Here is a 16814-nt window from a genome sequence, read left to right as displayed (position 1 = left end):
AAACTTATCATTATGTAAGTTATTAGGCAATATATTATAATAATATATAATATTTTCAGTTAAATGATCAGCATGTATTGATAGCATACTGAAGAAAGGTGAAAAACATCAGCTTCTTATTGGATAAAATTTTTACGAAATGGGAAGCAGGGTCTCTTTCAGACTGTTTTGACTTTGTTAAAATCAAAACTCCACTGACCAAGAAAGTATTTGATACAAGACTGGACTAGTATATAGATCTTAAATTGTAAATTTTATGTCCATTGAGAATTAAACTATAAGTGTGCTTTATTTTAACACTATTTTTGATTTTGGGAAATAATGAAAGATTGTTATTTTCATTCAATATAATTCTGTTTGACTTTTGAGATCAAAAGCAGGTCTCTGGTTTTTACCGATTAACATTCTAATTGTTTACTACATGATAGCACAAGAATATTAAAAAAATTTATACACAAATAATTTTTTTACAAAAGAAAATAAAGCTTATTAAATCCCTGTATTATGATGATATACTTTATAATTAAGCATCCCATTTGAAAAGGTTACTGTGCAAATATGTTTTATAAGAATAAAATTCTAACATTTCAGGTTTTATCCTGATACATTTTTTGTAAATCAAAACCTTTTTTTTTTAATTTAAATGTAAACAATTAACATAAGCTTGAAGTTACATTACTGAAATATTGTCAGCTTTATAAGATGTTGAAATTTTTTTATTTATTGATTTAGAAACTAAAGGTATGAAACTGTCTACACGAAAGAATGTAAAATTAAGTGTGACTTATAATTTGTTCAACATTTCTTTCAAGACCTGTTTGTATTTGCTAATAATTAGAAAAAGAAAGTATAACACTTACAAATAAATGGAGTAAGAGAGAAGATAATTAAATAATTTTCAATGGAAGACACAGTACTGCATAAAACAAAGAGTAAAATGCTGCATAGCAGGTAATTCTTTGTTCCTCTTTTATAAGCCACATACTTCAAATAGTTAATTTCATCTGAAAATAAAAGTTGAAACACAGAAGCACTTTTTTTACAAGTTCACTTCTGTGTAACTATCTATAATTTATTCATCCCTTAATCTGCACAAGTGCAAGAGACTTAAAGATTACATATAATTAAATTTTACTTCGATATTTTTATGTATTCCAACAAAATGTACCTGTAAATTTACTTCTTGACCATGAAGTTCAAACGAAAAAGTTTATTGACATGTTTTTGTGTTTGATTATATATAGTCTTGATTTTTTTTTTAAATGCTTATGTTTTTTTGCAAAGCAGCTTGTCTGTTTAAAGTGATTAATGTTTTAGAGAAGTTTCAAAACATAAATAAATATCCATTAGGGATGTTTAATGTAGTGAGTTTTTATGTTTAGTATTCACTAATCCCACTTAAATTTTTTTGTTCTGTGTGTTGTCTTCGAGAAGGTTATGGAATAGTAAACGTTTTGTATACAGTTGAATATAAATATCAGTATTTTATATGGCTGAAGTCACCTGTGTGAGTAGTTTTAAGTAGAATCAAAGAAAAACATTTAACCTTTTTTTTCTGTTATATTAAATAAAAATATACACTTAAATACATGTACTTCTTTGAAGCTTTTGAATAAAAGATACATATTTTATAACCTTTTAAAAGTCCACACTCTTAAAAAATGAAATATGTACATACAGGAGAGATAAAATTGGCTTATTAATTAAATATATAAAATCATGCATTGTAATTTTCATTCTTAACATTTTCAAAACTTTACTACTTTGTTTTGTTTATATTTGAAAAGAGTTAACTTTTTCACTGCAATAAGAAATCTTTAGGCACTTGTTTTATACCCAGCAAGCCAGTGGCACAGACCAATTTTGCAAACAATAATCCTTTTACATTAACACAATAACACCTTTACTTAGCCTAAATTCTGCATCATTGGTAAGTAAACTGTGACTATCAGTGGTTGAATCTACAGGAAATCTCAATACCAATTAAAAATAGAGATACTCCATCCAATCATAACATGTTCTTCACAGTCCACTAGACTACAATAAACACTGGCCTGAACAGAATATCAGAAGACTTTCTAAACACTATCCTCTATATTTGTCTTCCATAATAGGAAGCTACCCATTCAACTAAATTCACCACGTTAACTATTGAACTCTAACATTTTAAGAATTTGTCTCTATTATTATAAATCACTACAGAAATTACTGGTGCAGCCAGCCAGTTGCAGATTAACACTCCTATGAAAAGTGGGGCCTAATAGGCCCCAGAGCAACTTGAAAGGTTATTAATATTAGGCTAATAATTTTGTATTTAAATGAAATTGCCATTTAAATCCATTAATGAATGGATTAACGAGATTCCCACTGTCCCTATCTACTATCTAGCGAAACCACAGCCAGGGGAACGGGCTTGGAGAAATCAGGACTAGAAACGTCTTTTCGTAGGAGTGTTAAAAGTTAAGCTAATGCTATGGGACACACTAAAAGTGAAATGTATTTGTCTTGGCATACTTAAGCAATTAATTAATATGTAATCTATTAAAATAAGTTAAAAATGTTTGTACTTAAACCTTTGACCACAGAATAACCAGGATTGCTAATTGATGAATCACTCCACATGAAACAACAACAACATGAATTAATATTCAGAGTAGGAAACTGGTGATTTCAGTCTTTAAAAAATACACAATACAAGTATATCTTGCAGTTGGCATTTCTTAAAACTAATTTTGTTTGTATTATGTTCACCATTACTGTTTTGTACATATGATCTTTAACAACAGAATGCTATGAATTTCATAGTGTGAGTAAAAATCAGCCACAGTTATTACCAGTGGTAAATATATTTGAACATAAATAAATAAATATATTACCAGGTGCTCCTCAACTTCAGTACACTAGGCTCAAGCAAATTTTCATTTATCCATTTAACTGCTATCAGTCTATAACCACTGGATTATATTGGACTTGGTAAGCAAAATTTTTAAAGCAAAAATGAAACCACCCAATACAAAAAAAATTGCTTATATTTAATATTTTTGTCACTCTCAATGTTTTAAATTTACAGCTTCATCAGGAGGACAAGGTCATGGATTTCAGCTATGATTTATTTCAGAAGATGAAATATAGTAATAGTGTTTTCCTGAAATGTTTAGAAATTTTTTTAATTTTAGACAAGAATGTAAAAATTATTCTTTACAATTTTCTAAGTCAAGTTTTCATCTCTTTCTTTATGTGTGCACATGCATGCTTGTATATATTTATATATATGATTGAATAACATAAAAAAGTAAATGTATATTTTATTTTATTTATAAAGTAATTTTATCAAAATGTGGCTGGAATGAGAGCACATAAATAAATTTGAAGGTGTTTTGAGGGTGAAATAAATGTCAAACATTATTTAAATAAATCATTTTTTCTCCTAAATCCAAAATGGGTTGAATGCCATCATTCAATAAAATATCACCTCCATCATTGTTTATTATAAAGTCCCAGTCTTGGACATCATCAAGACCACATTCTGATTCCACATCATCCACACCTAGAAAAATTCAGAAATGTATTATCACCAATTTAAATAATATGTAACAGTGAATTGTTGAGATTTGAATGTTTGTAATTTACAATGAAAAATCATGTTTGTGTAATTATATACAACAATACTTCAGTAAATGAAACTTCACCTAATGTTTCACCATTACAGCTTTATCAGGAGGACAAAATTACTGTGTTTCAGCAACACAGTTTATTTCAGGAGCTGAAATATGGTAATCTTATTTTTGTGATGGTGAAACATTGAGAAAACTATATTTGTATAATTGAACAACCTGGTGTGAAAACCCATCCACGTGATTTTCTCGTTTCCAAGGTAGCACACACCCGAACAGTCTTGGTTGCAGATGGGTAGTTGGTCCTGAAGAAAGAAATATCGGTTTTTCTTCGAGCATCACTTACAATCCATACAGGTTTTCATCAGCATTCTGTTGAAGTAATGCATGGTAACAGAAGTAACCTGGATTTTAAGGCGAATTTCTTCACCCCATAGAATCATGTCAGTTCTGTAGAATTCTTTGTATTCTGTAGCATCAAGCAGCCTCGAGTAATCAAGATGGTGTTCCTGAATAGAGATATCATATTAAAACAAACTGACTGCTGTTGTGCTCTCACAAAACACCCTACTTATAAGTAATAAGTAACATTCAACACATGTAATGTTATGAGTTATGTCCTGAAGAGTAAAACTAAAAATCAAGCTGGTGATCAGTGTAGCTAATTAAACATGTCTGCTTCTAAGGATTAGATTGCATTGTTTCATCAGTTCAGTAGCCTCTCTGTTAACTATATTTTTTAGCCATAATACCTCGCATCAGTCAAATTAGAAGACTTTGATTAGTGTTTTCTGCTGTAAAGACAAATTTGACTGTGATTAATACAGCTTACTTAAAGAGTGAGATGAAATCAAGCCTGTCATTCAGTAATCTTTAAATCATGTTGATCAGGAACTTGTGACCACTATAACTCAAAGCAAACAATATATGAGAAGCCAACATAAAGTGTTGTAGTAGACAATCCATTACACTTACCAGTAAAATAATCTGATCAATCATTTGTAATATGGCTTATGTGCTGAAACAAACACAGTGGCCCCATTCACCTCTCTTCATTTTTGAAAATGGTTCCTTTTATACATGTACTTCAATGTATGACATGTGAATAACCAATCAACAGCTTAGAATGTCCCCTGTTGGTTTTCTCAACCATTTTAATTGTGAAAAGGTTACTACATTCTTTTGATCAATAATTTAAAGGAGGTAGGTTGTGTCTTTAGTTTGTTTGAAGTTTCAAATCTTATAAAATCTTAGTTACTGAGATTAATAAATTATGGTTGGATGCTGTGGTATCAGTTTAGTTATGTATGTTTTTTTGGTTATTCAACTGTATATATAAAACCTAAAAAAAATTATTTTTGATATCCTACATAAGCATAATTTTAAAAGGTTTAGCAACCTATGTCCAAAAGCAACTGAGTACAATGGTCATAGCGAGAAGAGATAATTGTTTGCTTTACTTTTTGATTCATTACTCTATATTTTAAGAAATACAAGTTTAATAATTTACTTCTAAATAGTAACAATCTGTATACATATATATAATGTATAATAATCGAAATGTGCCTATATCACAAAAAACTTGTCTACTAAAACACATCCATGAGGGAAGACTGAAGGTGAGTTTTATATTACTGGATATGTAACATGAGTGCATGTGCACCACATAAATGCAAGTTATGTAATGTTAGCTAGGCATTGCCTGGAAGGTCAGTATAATAAAAAATAATAATTATATGTGTAAATATATAGCATTATGAGACTTAAGCTACTTGGACTAAACATTTGTAGTTTTGTGTTATCATATGTTGTAATTCTAGCATGAAAAAGGCATAATTAATATCCCCTACTTTTTTATGATGGTTGCAAAGTTGGTCAAGTGACAGACCCCACATAGTTAAGAGTTAGAAAGTAACAAAGTCTCACTGAAAACAAGTGTTTGAAATGTATTTATGAGTCTCTAGGCATTACACAAATATTTGAGGTTTTTGGAATGAATTTTTTGTAATCATAACATGAAATCACTTTGCAGTCAGACAAGTAACAAAAAAGATTCTATTTTCACAAACAAATCTACAGTAAAAATATTCCACTAAAAATATTATTTTATGCATACAAAATACTTGTAATATTTACTAAAAGTCTACCAAAATTTGTGAAGAAACACATGCTGTATCAAAAGTTATAGTGCAAATGTGTGGACAAACTCATGTATATTATATCAAGTCCATAGTGAAAGGGTGAAGATAAATAGTTTGATTCACTCAAGTACAGAGTTATTGTACATTATCTGTACTTGAACACCCAGGATTGAAAGACCCCAAAAGCACAATACTTGAAGATAATAAAATACTCAAAGAATAGAAAAAGGACGAGTGTTGAAAAGAAAATCTGCAGAAGGCTCTAGTGTCATCACTGTCCAGTATAAAGGTCACTTTTGAAATCTGGACTTAAAGGATATGCTGCAAGAATTAAAAACTTTTAGAAAAAGGTGAGCATGACTAAAAATATTAAAATATGCATAAGAACACAAAGACTGGACAATGAGATGGTCAGATGTGCTTTGGACAGATGAGTCAAAGTTTCAGTTATTTGGATCTAACTGAAGATGGTATGCAAGATGATGAACTACTGAAACTTATAAACAACCTTGCTTGAAACCAACCACTGAGCATGGAAGAGGTTTAAATCAAGTAGTGTTGTAAAACTGATGTTATACTGATTGCAAGACAAATTTTAATTAACCATGCTACCCCAAGTGGTAGACGACTTAATGGTCCAAACTTCATCTTACTGGAAGATACTGATACAAAACACTCAGCAGAAATAATTAAAACATAATTGTGAAAGAAAGATGAAGCTGGAGTCTTTCACTGCATGTAATGGCTTCTTCAAATTCAAAATCTTAGTGTTGTTGAAGTTATCTGGAACTACTTGGACAAAGAAAAAGTCAAAAAGAATCCCAGCAACTTCCATGGTCTACATAACAAATACTTTAAGCTACTAACTGAGTATAACTCTCACTGTTTAAGTCTCTAAATGGCACTGAAAAATTCACTAATATATTCATTTACTCACTCTAGAACTTAATTGTTCTTGTTCTTTACATTCTAGATTATTACATCATCATTGTGATTAACTCCAAACAAACACTTGAGTTAAAATATTAAAAATATAGCTTAAAACACTATCACCATAATAAGCCCTACTTGACCCTTTGTAAGGATTCATGATTTATAAGTTAGGCCTAATGAGGATCACCATGACTTTAGACCAATATATGTAACTAAGCTGATCATTACTGTGATATGCAGACATACCATACATTTTCTACCAGCTTTAATTACTAAAGGAGCTTAAAACATTTTTTTCACTTAGTCTTACTGTATACAGTTTTGGAACAAACGTGATTCTAGAAAACTATAGTTGTTCTGTTTCAAGTTACATTTGTTTCTTTGTTGTTTTCTAGCAGATATAGTAACTACTTTACCCTTGGAGATATTGTTGGAATTTTCACATTATGTAAGATAGGTAATTGAAAGCAGTGTCCTACACTGGCTAAATATATGATATCTGTGATTTACAACCTATCTATACTGTAAAAGAATAGTCAGTTACACTTTTCACTTAGGGGTAAAACTGAGACTTCGTGTTTTGGATGGAATACTGGTTTTATTGAGAATGGAGTTTTATTTGGCTTGAGACATGAGTCTATCAACATAGTCTTTTAAAAGTATAATAACTGTTAATTAACTCACTGAGGCTGTAGAAAAGTCTCTGTCCAATGCCTATGCAATTAAAGTTTTTTCTTGCTTTACATTTTGAATAAAGATTCCTTTACACTTTATATCATGTGTACAGTCATCTTAGTTTATTAGATGAAAATCAGTCAATTACTTAAATTCAGATTTATTATGCAATTATCTACATGAAATAATATTCCCTTTTAAAGTGGTTCTATCTCATACTCACATTGAAATCAGTTTACCCTGGAAACACCATTCACTAGCAGGGTGACCCACATTTGAACCATTATTAGAATTTGATGATTAATAATTTAATCTTACTGGGAATCAATCTGAGCATATTATGATGGTTATAAACTGATCAGTACCCTCACAGTGATCCAAATTTGATCCCTTGAAGGTCTATCTTCTAACACACAATTCTTTTAAATAAAACAAGTTACAGAAAATTAACTTCAAATATGTTTTCATGATCATCTGATTAGCATAGTTGCAAGAAAAAAATCCAGTCAAAATATAAGTGAGTAATTTTGCTATATTTTAAACTATTTTTATTATTTCTGTATTTTCAGATACTAAGCATCTTTAACTGTATCCATCATTTTCTTAAACAACCATATATATCTGATTATTAAAAAATTGTATATGATGAAATACATAAGAGAATTACCAACCTTTGCATATTGTTCCTTCAAAGGACCTGACAGTCGAATTATGACAGATTTTTGTATACCCATTCTTGGCAAATAAAAAAAAAGACAATGATTATACAACTGCATTCAAAATACACATATAACAGGCTACAACAGCTTATTGGTACTACATATGGAAGTTGTTACATGTATTTCATAGTTTGTCATGTAAACTTTTGTAGAAATATTAAATATGACATAATTCTGGACATTATGAAAAAAAAGATTATTTATTTGATATAATTGCAATTCTCCTAATTTTGAATTACATTAAACATTATAAACTACCCTTAAATACATTAATTGTTACTGAATTTGTTTCATACCACACATCAGCTTTATATGTACAACCTAATGTGCTATAAATGAAACAGTAAGCCTATATACAAACACCTGATACAAATAATGAAAATATATTAATTTTCACCAGACATTCCTACATTACAATAAAACTTTATATTGTGCTAATAAAATTTTCATTACCTTTCTTTTAACAGCTCAGCCACAAAATCTTTACCATTCTTTCTTTTACCACTCAGAATCAAAATCAAGACAGGGTTATATGCAGGAATATGACAATTGTCCATACTGAGAACTTACTAACTGGAAAAGATTTGCAATATCTTATAAACAAATTCATACAACATATCATTCAAAAGAAGCCTGACCCTAGGATTTCAGTTTTGAACTGATTAATATCTGTCATGGTTTGCACTTCATTAGCTTTTGCACAAGATTGTTAGTTCAAAATAAAAGTGCATGTAACAGAATCAATTATACTTGTTATATATATCATATTCACTTACAAAACTCAGTATCAACCTCTAACATCTCAAAGTATGAAACATATAAAACAATATTCCAGCAAGTTTTTGTCATCTTATCCTTTATGTAAATAAAAATAACCCGGAGAAAAATGTAAGAAAGCATATATATATAAACACACACACAATTTCATTAAAATATTTATAAAAATATTTTACACTCAATGTTTCTTATACTTATGTCTCATCCATGTAAATTTAACAGTTCTCAATATTATAACCTTTCTAATGCCACAACTAGTCAGTTAAATAGTTCCCTAACCTGCTTTTTTACTCCATTGCTTTCTGTAACCATTTTCACATCAATGTTAATGTTCATATAGCTGTAATATCCATAACGTGAGGTTTTTGTACAAGTGGGTACGTGGACAGCGCCCAACTTAATTAAGGAAAAAATAATACATCAGATTCTCTAGAACTATAAAGGTAAAACTAATTGGCCAATAATTTTTGGGACAAAACTTTTCACTACATTTCACCTACCTAAACCTAGTGTGTGTTTTGCCACACTTAATTTCTTGAAATTTATCCAGATAGAATAGTTCCATTACAGTCTGACCATTATGACTTTAATGATGATAGTAAAAGAGGACAGTGGTGCACTGAAACCTTATAAGTGTAGTGAGTGTTGGTATAATAAGCCTAAAGTAAAGATGTAACATGGAATCATCTAGACTAGAGCCAAGTGCCTAAAATATATCACAAAAGTAAAAATATCAATCTAATTTTAAACTTAAATTGTTTCTTAATTAAGCTGTTCTGTGTAATATCACCAATGTTTTAAATAAAAAAACCTCCTTAATCAACAGAGACTCTATAAATAAAAAATCAACATATATTTTTCTAGTTTTGTTTTCTATACATTTCATTTTACACTTTCAGTGTATAAACTAAAAACAATATTAGTTTATACTTTTGTCACTAAACAACATAACACAAAGCCAATGCTGGAAAGTGGCATCACCAAAATTCATTGACTTTTCAGTATATTAGAACTGTTAAACTGATTTTTACCAATAATTATTCTATAAATATGTTCCAAACTCATTTCATGAATGATCTTCATTTTGATTGGCTAAGAAAGGAATTTACCAACATTTAACTGCCTTAATTACATTTGTTAATCAAGCTTGCTTTCACAAAATTTATTGATTTCAGTTAACTTTGAAATGTGAGGTTAGGATATACTATGGGGTTGGTGTGGCAGTACATGCCTTGCCATTTTTGACAGGCTATATTCTAGTATAAATAATGTAAATAGCACAGTTGGCATACTGTATAGCTTCTACGTAATCCAGGGCAAGAAAAATGGCATACAACTCAGCAGTGAATACAGAAACTATAGAGGGGATCCTGCTAGCGATCACTAAGTCACAACAGAGTCACCTGATTTTGAACTATCTATATAAATAGGAATGGAAGAATTATTTTGAAAAATGTTTCACAAAGAGAAGACAGTACTTTCAATCAGAAGTATCTCTCTTTCTCAGATGACTCAAAGTAAGATCACAAGATAATAAGCCATGGCATGATGAACTGATCATTGGAAGCAGCAACATCATCCAATGACACACCCAACTCAGCTAACTGTGCTTGGATATGAAGGCCAAAGGAAAGAATGTCAGACCATCTATTCTGAAAAAGGAGTCCACTTAAAAAGGAAGACACAACCCCATGTGGGATGAGTGGCAAGAATCAAAATTTAATGGCATACTGCAAAGAAAGTTGCAAACTGTGGAGGTGAAGAGGAGGTTTGTGGGACTCGGTGTACAAACTCTGAACTGGAGAAGTTCAAAAAGTTCCTGTGCAAAGCCAAAGCCCCAGATGGTGAATTGGGTCCAGCATCCTCAAGGCCAAGATCCTGGCAGAATCATAAACAGAGACCCAAAGTCCAGTTTGGAGCAAATAAGGGCATGACAGATCATGAGCATAGAACATTGATTGACTCCCCAAGGTGTAGAAGAGAAGACACAGAAGATGTTCATTGCCCTCATACACTTGACATGTAGCTACCTGATGTGAGGGATGCAAGTCAGCTTATGGTCAAAGATAGGCCCCAAGAATTTTGCCTCAGGGACCACAAGAATAACAACATCACTAAGACAGATTTTGGGATCAGGATGTAAACCATGTTGGCAGAAAAAAGTGCATGTAAACAGTTTTGGAGAAAGAAAAGTTAAAAACTGTTTGCTATAGTCTACTTCAATAAGCAATTGATGGAAGTCTGACACCGCTGCTCAATAAACCTCTTGTTCAACAACTGACATGAGATGTAGAAGTCATTAACATAGTGCCCATTTACAACAGGGGTGGAAATTTAGTAGTGATAGCAGGTATCCCAGGCCTGTTTTTGAGACTTCCATGCCATTTGGCAGACAGGACTCCACTTTGGATGAGCTGTGAAAAACATGTCAAGGTCTCAGGAACAGACTGAGCAGCTGCCTGGATGATACAGTCATTCTCTGCTACCACTCAATCGTCTATTAATGTCAGACAGATGATGGCAGGATCAAGTTGTGAAAGAGATGTTAAAGAGGGCCAGTTGGCCTAGTCCAACTTCCAATGAGGTATGTGGGTCAAGTGGTTTTGACCATGGTTAATCTCCCTCAAAAGGATTACTTCCCCATGGATCACCATCAACCTTCCAAGACAAATGATAGAAAAGTAAAGGGGAGAAGAAAGAGAGATAAATGTCAGTACAAAATTGACTAGGTATGTGCATGAAAATAAGTATAATAATCAGTATTGAAGAGAGAAAGGTTGTTATCCAAGAGCATACATTCTATGGAAATACCCCTCTCATCAATACCAGCACCATTCCAGAAACTATTGTGTCCATTAAAATTTCCCAGGATTATAAAAGGAGATTGCAATTGTTCAATGAGAGCATCAAGGTCTGATTAATTTATAGTCTCTCCAAGAGGCAACTGGTGGTAACAAAGAGTGATGGTATGATCCAAGAAAACACAGTTGGCAAAAGCTACCAATGGTGTATAAAGCTGCAAAGACAATTTGGGAATATGTTGGTTGATCAGCAGTACTACCCCTCCATGCACTAATCCCTCACACAAACTATAATTCTTGCATAAAGAAAACTGCTGAAACTCATCCCTCAGCAGGTTTCAGAAATGTTTCCTGTATGGAGAGACCCACAGGACAATGGTAATCAACCAAGGTATTAATGCCATCCAGATTTGGATGACAATGTTTACAGTTCCACTTTAAGTGGTCATTTTTACTAAGGTGGAGGAGAACCTTTTGGTTTACAACAACACCATTTGTCTTTATTAGAAGGAGATCTGTTGACTTCCATGAATTTTGCCCTGGTTGAGTGGACAGGTCTCTGTATAAAAACTGAAGGCATGAATGAATTATCATTCTTCATCTCAGGGCCGAAGCAGGTGTACCCGAGCAGATGCCAGAAGTTGGGGCCAAAGGAAGTGGATCTGGGCAGTCATTGGAAGGAATTGTGGAAACAGAGGCAGGATTAGACACTGATTTGTCAAGTAGCTTATCCACAGAGAGCAAAAGACTCTTCAAATGGTTGGAAAACAACTCTGTTGAAGGCATGGAAAGATCTGTTTGCACTCCCACTGTAACAGTGGAACACAATGCAGCAGCATATGTCTGAGGTGGAATTGGGGCACTAACTTTGGAGCCTTGGGGAAAGAAAAGTTCTTAACCTTTTTTAAATACTGTATCTTTTTCTCTTCTACCCACCTAGGGCAAGAATGAAAGTAAAAGGGGCAGGAACCACTACAGTTAATGTAGTGTGGTTCCAGTTCACACTTTTAGACATCATGGTCTTTGCCACCATAACGAGTACACATCAAAAAACCATTAAACATTAAAGATGTTCAAATCACAGGAAATATCAGAGAGGGTTAGGAATGTATGGTTGCACCTTACAGTTCAAATTACCTGCTTTGACAAAAGCAGGCAGATGTGGCAATGTAAACATCAAATTAAGACATCTGTCAGCAGTAAAGTTTGGTCCTTGCAAGCAGTGATACAGCACACAGCAGAAATGCCTTAGCTGGAGAAACCAGCAAGGATCTCTGACTCAGGGATGTTCTTCAAATCCCTCCCAGCAATCACTCCTTGGGAGGAATTCAGAGTAGCATGAGAAGTAACCTCAATGGGCATATCCCCTGATAATCTTAGAATTCAAGAAGAGTTCACTGTGTTTTGGGGTAGATGTTTCCACCAAGATGTCTCCAGAACATAGCTTCATGATGGAATTGCAAAAGTCAGCAATCCCCTGTAATCCCTTCTGAATGAAAATGGGAAACATTTGCCCCAAAGATTTGTCAGATAAAAAATGAAGGATTAAAAATTTAAGGTGTAGGATCTGATAGTGGTGGTGATGATTGAAATGGTGTTGTTTGTGCATAGTTGTTTACTAATTAGCTGTTTTCTTATTATTTTATTTTTCTCAAGGATTGGGAAATCCATGATAAAGTGAAGGAGATTCAGTGCCCACAAATGAAATCCTACAAGAGGACACACTACAATACCAAAGAAGAATACTGCAGCAATGCGAGGATTTCATAAACACTGTATCCCATGACCATCCATTTATAAGAATTCAAAACCATAGTGGAGTATTGGGATTGGACCCCTCAAGCACCAGGATATTCTTCCTTTCATGATTCACCATGCGTGGCAAACATGAGAGTGGTTGTTCAGATCCCAGAGAAGGTAAACTAAATATATAGAATTGTCTCTGGGAGGTCTCCTAACCATCTGTAGGAATCCACATCAAGGGGCCAAATGTTTAAAAGACTAAACAATAAATCCTAGTTCTATTTAAAAGAAGTGTTGAGCTCAAGAGTAGGGAAGTTTCCATACCATAGAAAACTTCAGTAAGGACGCATTTAAAATACCGTGTTCAATTTTTAGAGCAAAGAAAAATTACCAATGACCATAAAATGATCAAGGGCTTGGATAACTGCAAGGCTGTTATGAATGGTATAAAGATAAGGATACAGATGAAATACTAAAGATTAGAGGAATTGCAGAGAAGCTATTAGTTGCAATAAACATTAAAATATTTGATACTCTATGAAAAATATATCAGCACTTATCTGGATCATGTATTTTTGCACAGTCAATGAAGTGGGATACTGTATCAATATGGTTCTCAATAGTCATCTAGGTTTTGCATGTTATTTATTATGCTAAGAGTGCTATGATTAGAGTTGGTAAGCATTGTAAATAAAAAGGATATTAGACTAGTGTCAGAAAAAACAGTCAAACCTTTAAGATACCTCTCCAAATTTTTAGTTGTAGAAATTCAAACTACATCGCACACCATATTGATGATCTACAATCATTTCATAAATTTAAAAAAAATTATAACACTGTAAAAATTAAAACAATTTGTCCAGTAAACAACAATCAGCTTAGACTTGGACTTGCATTACATATAGAACAAGTAACTATTTGATCTTTCAACACAGTCCACATACACTATACCCCACCATAGACAAAGAAGAAAGTAGAAATTGAACACAAAATCAACTTCCCTCATGAACTTTGGTAAGATGTCAATCTCCACTATTTTAAAATATAATTTACTCTACAAGTCAATCATCCTATTAGAATAAAACTTTTAATCTAAAACCTGGTATTGATTTTCCAAAACCTGTATCCTCTCACAGTAAAAATTCAGCACAAAGAAATCTGAGGTCTTTATCTTACAAGAGTCCCTCTATACAATTACAAAACTTTAACAAAATCACCTCCCATACTTTTTTCCCAAGATAACTAAATAAGTCTTAACCTGCCCTTATAATATTAACCCTGTCATACTTAGTATCATATAGTAGCCCTCCTCTGAATTATATTCAATACTTTAGTATTCTATCCAACTTTCAGGACCTTATTTTCAATTTTAACCTTTTACCACCCAAAAACCTTCCCATCAGATAGCCTTGAGTTCTTTCACACTTCAGAAAATCAAGTTTCTTTTCAAAACTTAAAATTTTCAAACCAAGAGTCATTTCGATGGACTATTTGAATTTTTTCAAACAAATCAGTGTATGTTTTATAATAATAGAACCAAAAAACTGAATGCAAGACTAAGTGAGATCTTATCACAGTTTTGTACAATGTAAAAGTAATCTCCTTAAATTAGAACTAAAAATACAAAAAATAAATCAAATAATATAATTAGCTTTTTTCATATTTCACTGTTTCAGAACATTCTACAATCTCCACAATATTAATAACATGTTAATTCTTATTGTTAAGAACTGTAAAGGTTCAGTTAAAAGTGAAAACTAAATTCTGATGTTCTTTGATAAACTCATAAAATTTACTATATCATGCTGGTACATAAATGATTCTTGAAGACAAAAAAAACAATGACAAAAAATATGAAACCCTATAACCCAAGTGCTTTCGAAATGTAGAGTTGTTTTGTTAGGGGCAAGATGATACATGTTCACATTTAATACTAATTCCATTGCTAATGGTATTCGGAGTTGTCAAGTCTACATATTTCCTCCAGGTTTGAACTTTTCTTTTTCTATGGTCACTTTTAATACTTGGGAGTATTATAATATTTTAAAGAATGGCTTCTAAACCTACCTCTTTAACGTTTCAAACAATTTACATAACTTAACTTTAACCTGCTGCCATGTTGTGTTACTAATATACCGCTATTGTCTTCTTTATTCTAATTTCAACAGAACTACAGAGCGGCCCATGAATTCCTACCCATCCATATTACTTATGTATCCAGTGTATTTGTGTGCTGTCCCTCATTCTCGCTGCATAATATTATGCGACACCATGTTCTGTGACACTTTCCTCAACGTAACAGAGGTTATTGTTCCAAATGCGTGGTAACAACTGGCTTCAATTCATCATTAGTATTATAACGTTGTTTAGACACAATATGGATGGGTAGGGACTTACGGGCCACCCTGTATATTGCTTACGGTTAATTGGTTAACTTCATAAGTGGTTTGTTTTGAACTTGAGGACCAGTACGGATTGTTACTATTGAAAAACCTCTAACCCAGAAACTAATTTATTACTTATATTAATCCATCTGTAGTGTACCAAGCATTAAATGTGAGTGCACACACGCGAAGCCCTGGTAGGTGTTTATGTATTTACGTACATATATTATAAAAACAATTGTGAAAATGATGAAGATGCTTCAGAATAAGCCACTGTCTGTTCTATTTCTAGGCATAAGTACAAGACATTCGGAAGCTTATGTACTACTTTGTTTAACGTTAAACATAACAGTATTAATAAAAATTTTGATACTTTGTAATACTTGTTGTAACGTATACTTTGTGAGGTTAACTAAAGGTTGAAGATCGATTTCTACGAATAGTACAGTGATAATAAATTACAGTGGTTCATATTCAACTTTCTTTGAATATGCTTTATCTTTGGAAAAGTTCGATAAATATATTTTTTTCTGTGACACTTTATTTACTTATGCAACAAAAATCACACACATACCTCTCCCTTATCATCACGCTCGTAAACGAAAAACGTCATTTCCTCAATGAAGTAATGCTCTCTAACGGTAAGTTATTTTGCAACGATAAAGTAATAAACATGTATTTATCAAATATATTTCGAAGGGAACAAATGACATTGAACAATGATGTATAAAAATACACTTTTTAAAGAAAAATACCACATTTTGATTACAGATAATGTTAATTAAAAATAACTTTTAAGTCAACTTCACCGCTTGAAAGACTGTGATTTGAGTGATTTTCTACATTCGGTAATTAAAATACAAATTTCACTCTTATAATAAGTTTGTTTATTTGTTGTTAATCGCAAAGCAATGCAATGTGCTATCTCTGCTGTTCCCACCACTCATAACGAAACCCACTCTTTAGAATTATAAATCTCCAGACTTACCGTTGAAAACTGCTTGGTTGACAGAAAATCTCTTTGTTA

At 32.2% G+C, this 16814-nt stretch overlaps 1 protein-coding gene across 1 annotated transcript; it reads right to left on the bottom strand.

Annotated features, from left to right (window-relative positions):
* Window positions 1–694: 694 nt before the first annotated feature.
* On the bottom strand, window positions 695–16380 carry Pmvk (Phosphomevalonate kinase). Its single transcript, XM_076482001.1, is given in 8 exon segments — window positions 695–3547; window positions 3834–3974; window positions 3977–4024; window positions 4027–4123; window positions 8035–8098; window positions 8536–8655; window positions 9139–9255; window positions 16362–16380. Coding segments are annotated over 6 exon segments (606 nt in total). The 5' UTR covers window positions 8640–8655; window positions 9139–9255; window positions 16362–16380; the 3' UTR covers window positions 695–3395.
* Between the last annotated feature and the right edge of the window lie 434 nt (window positions 16381–16814).

This window comes from Tachypleus tridentatus, chromosome 13 (genome assembly GCF_004210375.1).
Source record: "Tachypleus tridentatus isolate NWPU-2018 chromosome 13, ASM421037v1, whole genome shotgun sequence".
NCBI lineage: Eukaryota > Metazoa > Arthropoda > Merostomata > Xiphosura > Limulidae > Tachypleus > Tachypleus tridentatus.
The sequence above is the reverse complement of the archived record's forward strand: the minus strand, read 5'-3'. Positions and strand labels throughout refer to the sequence as shown.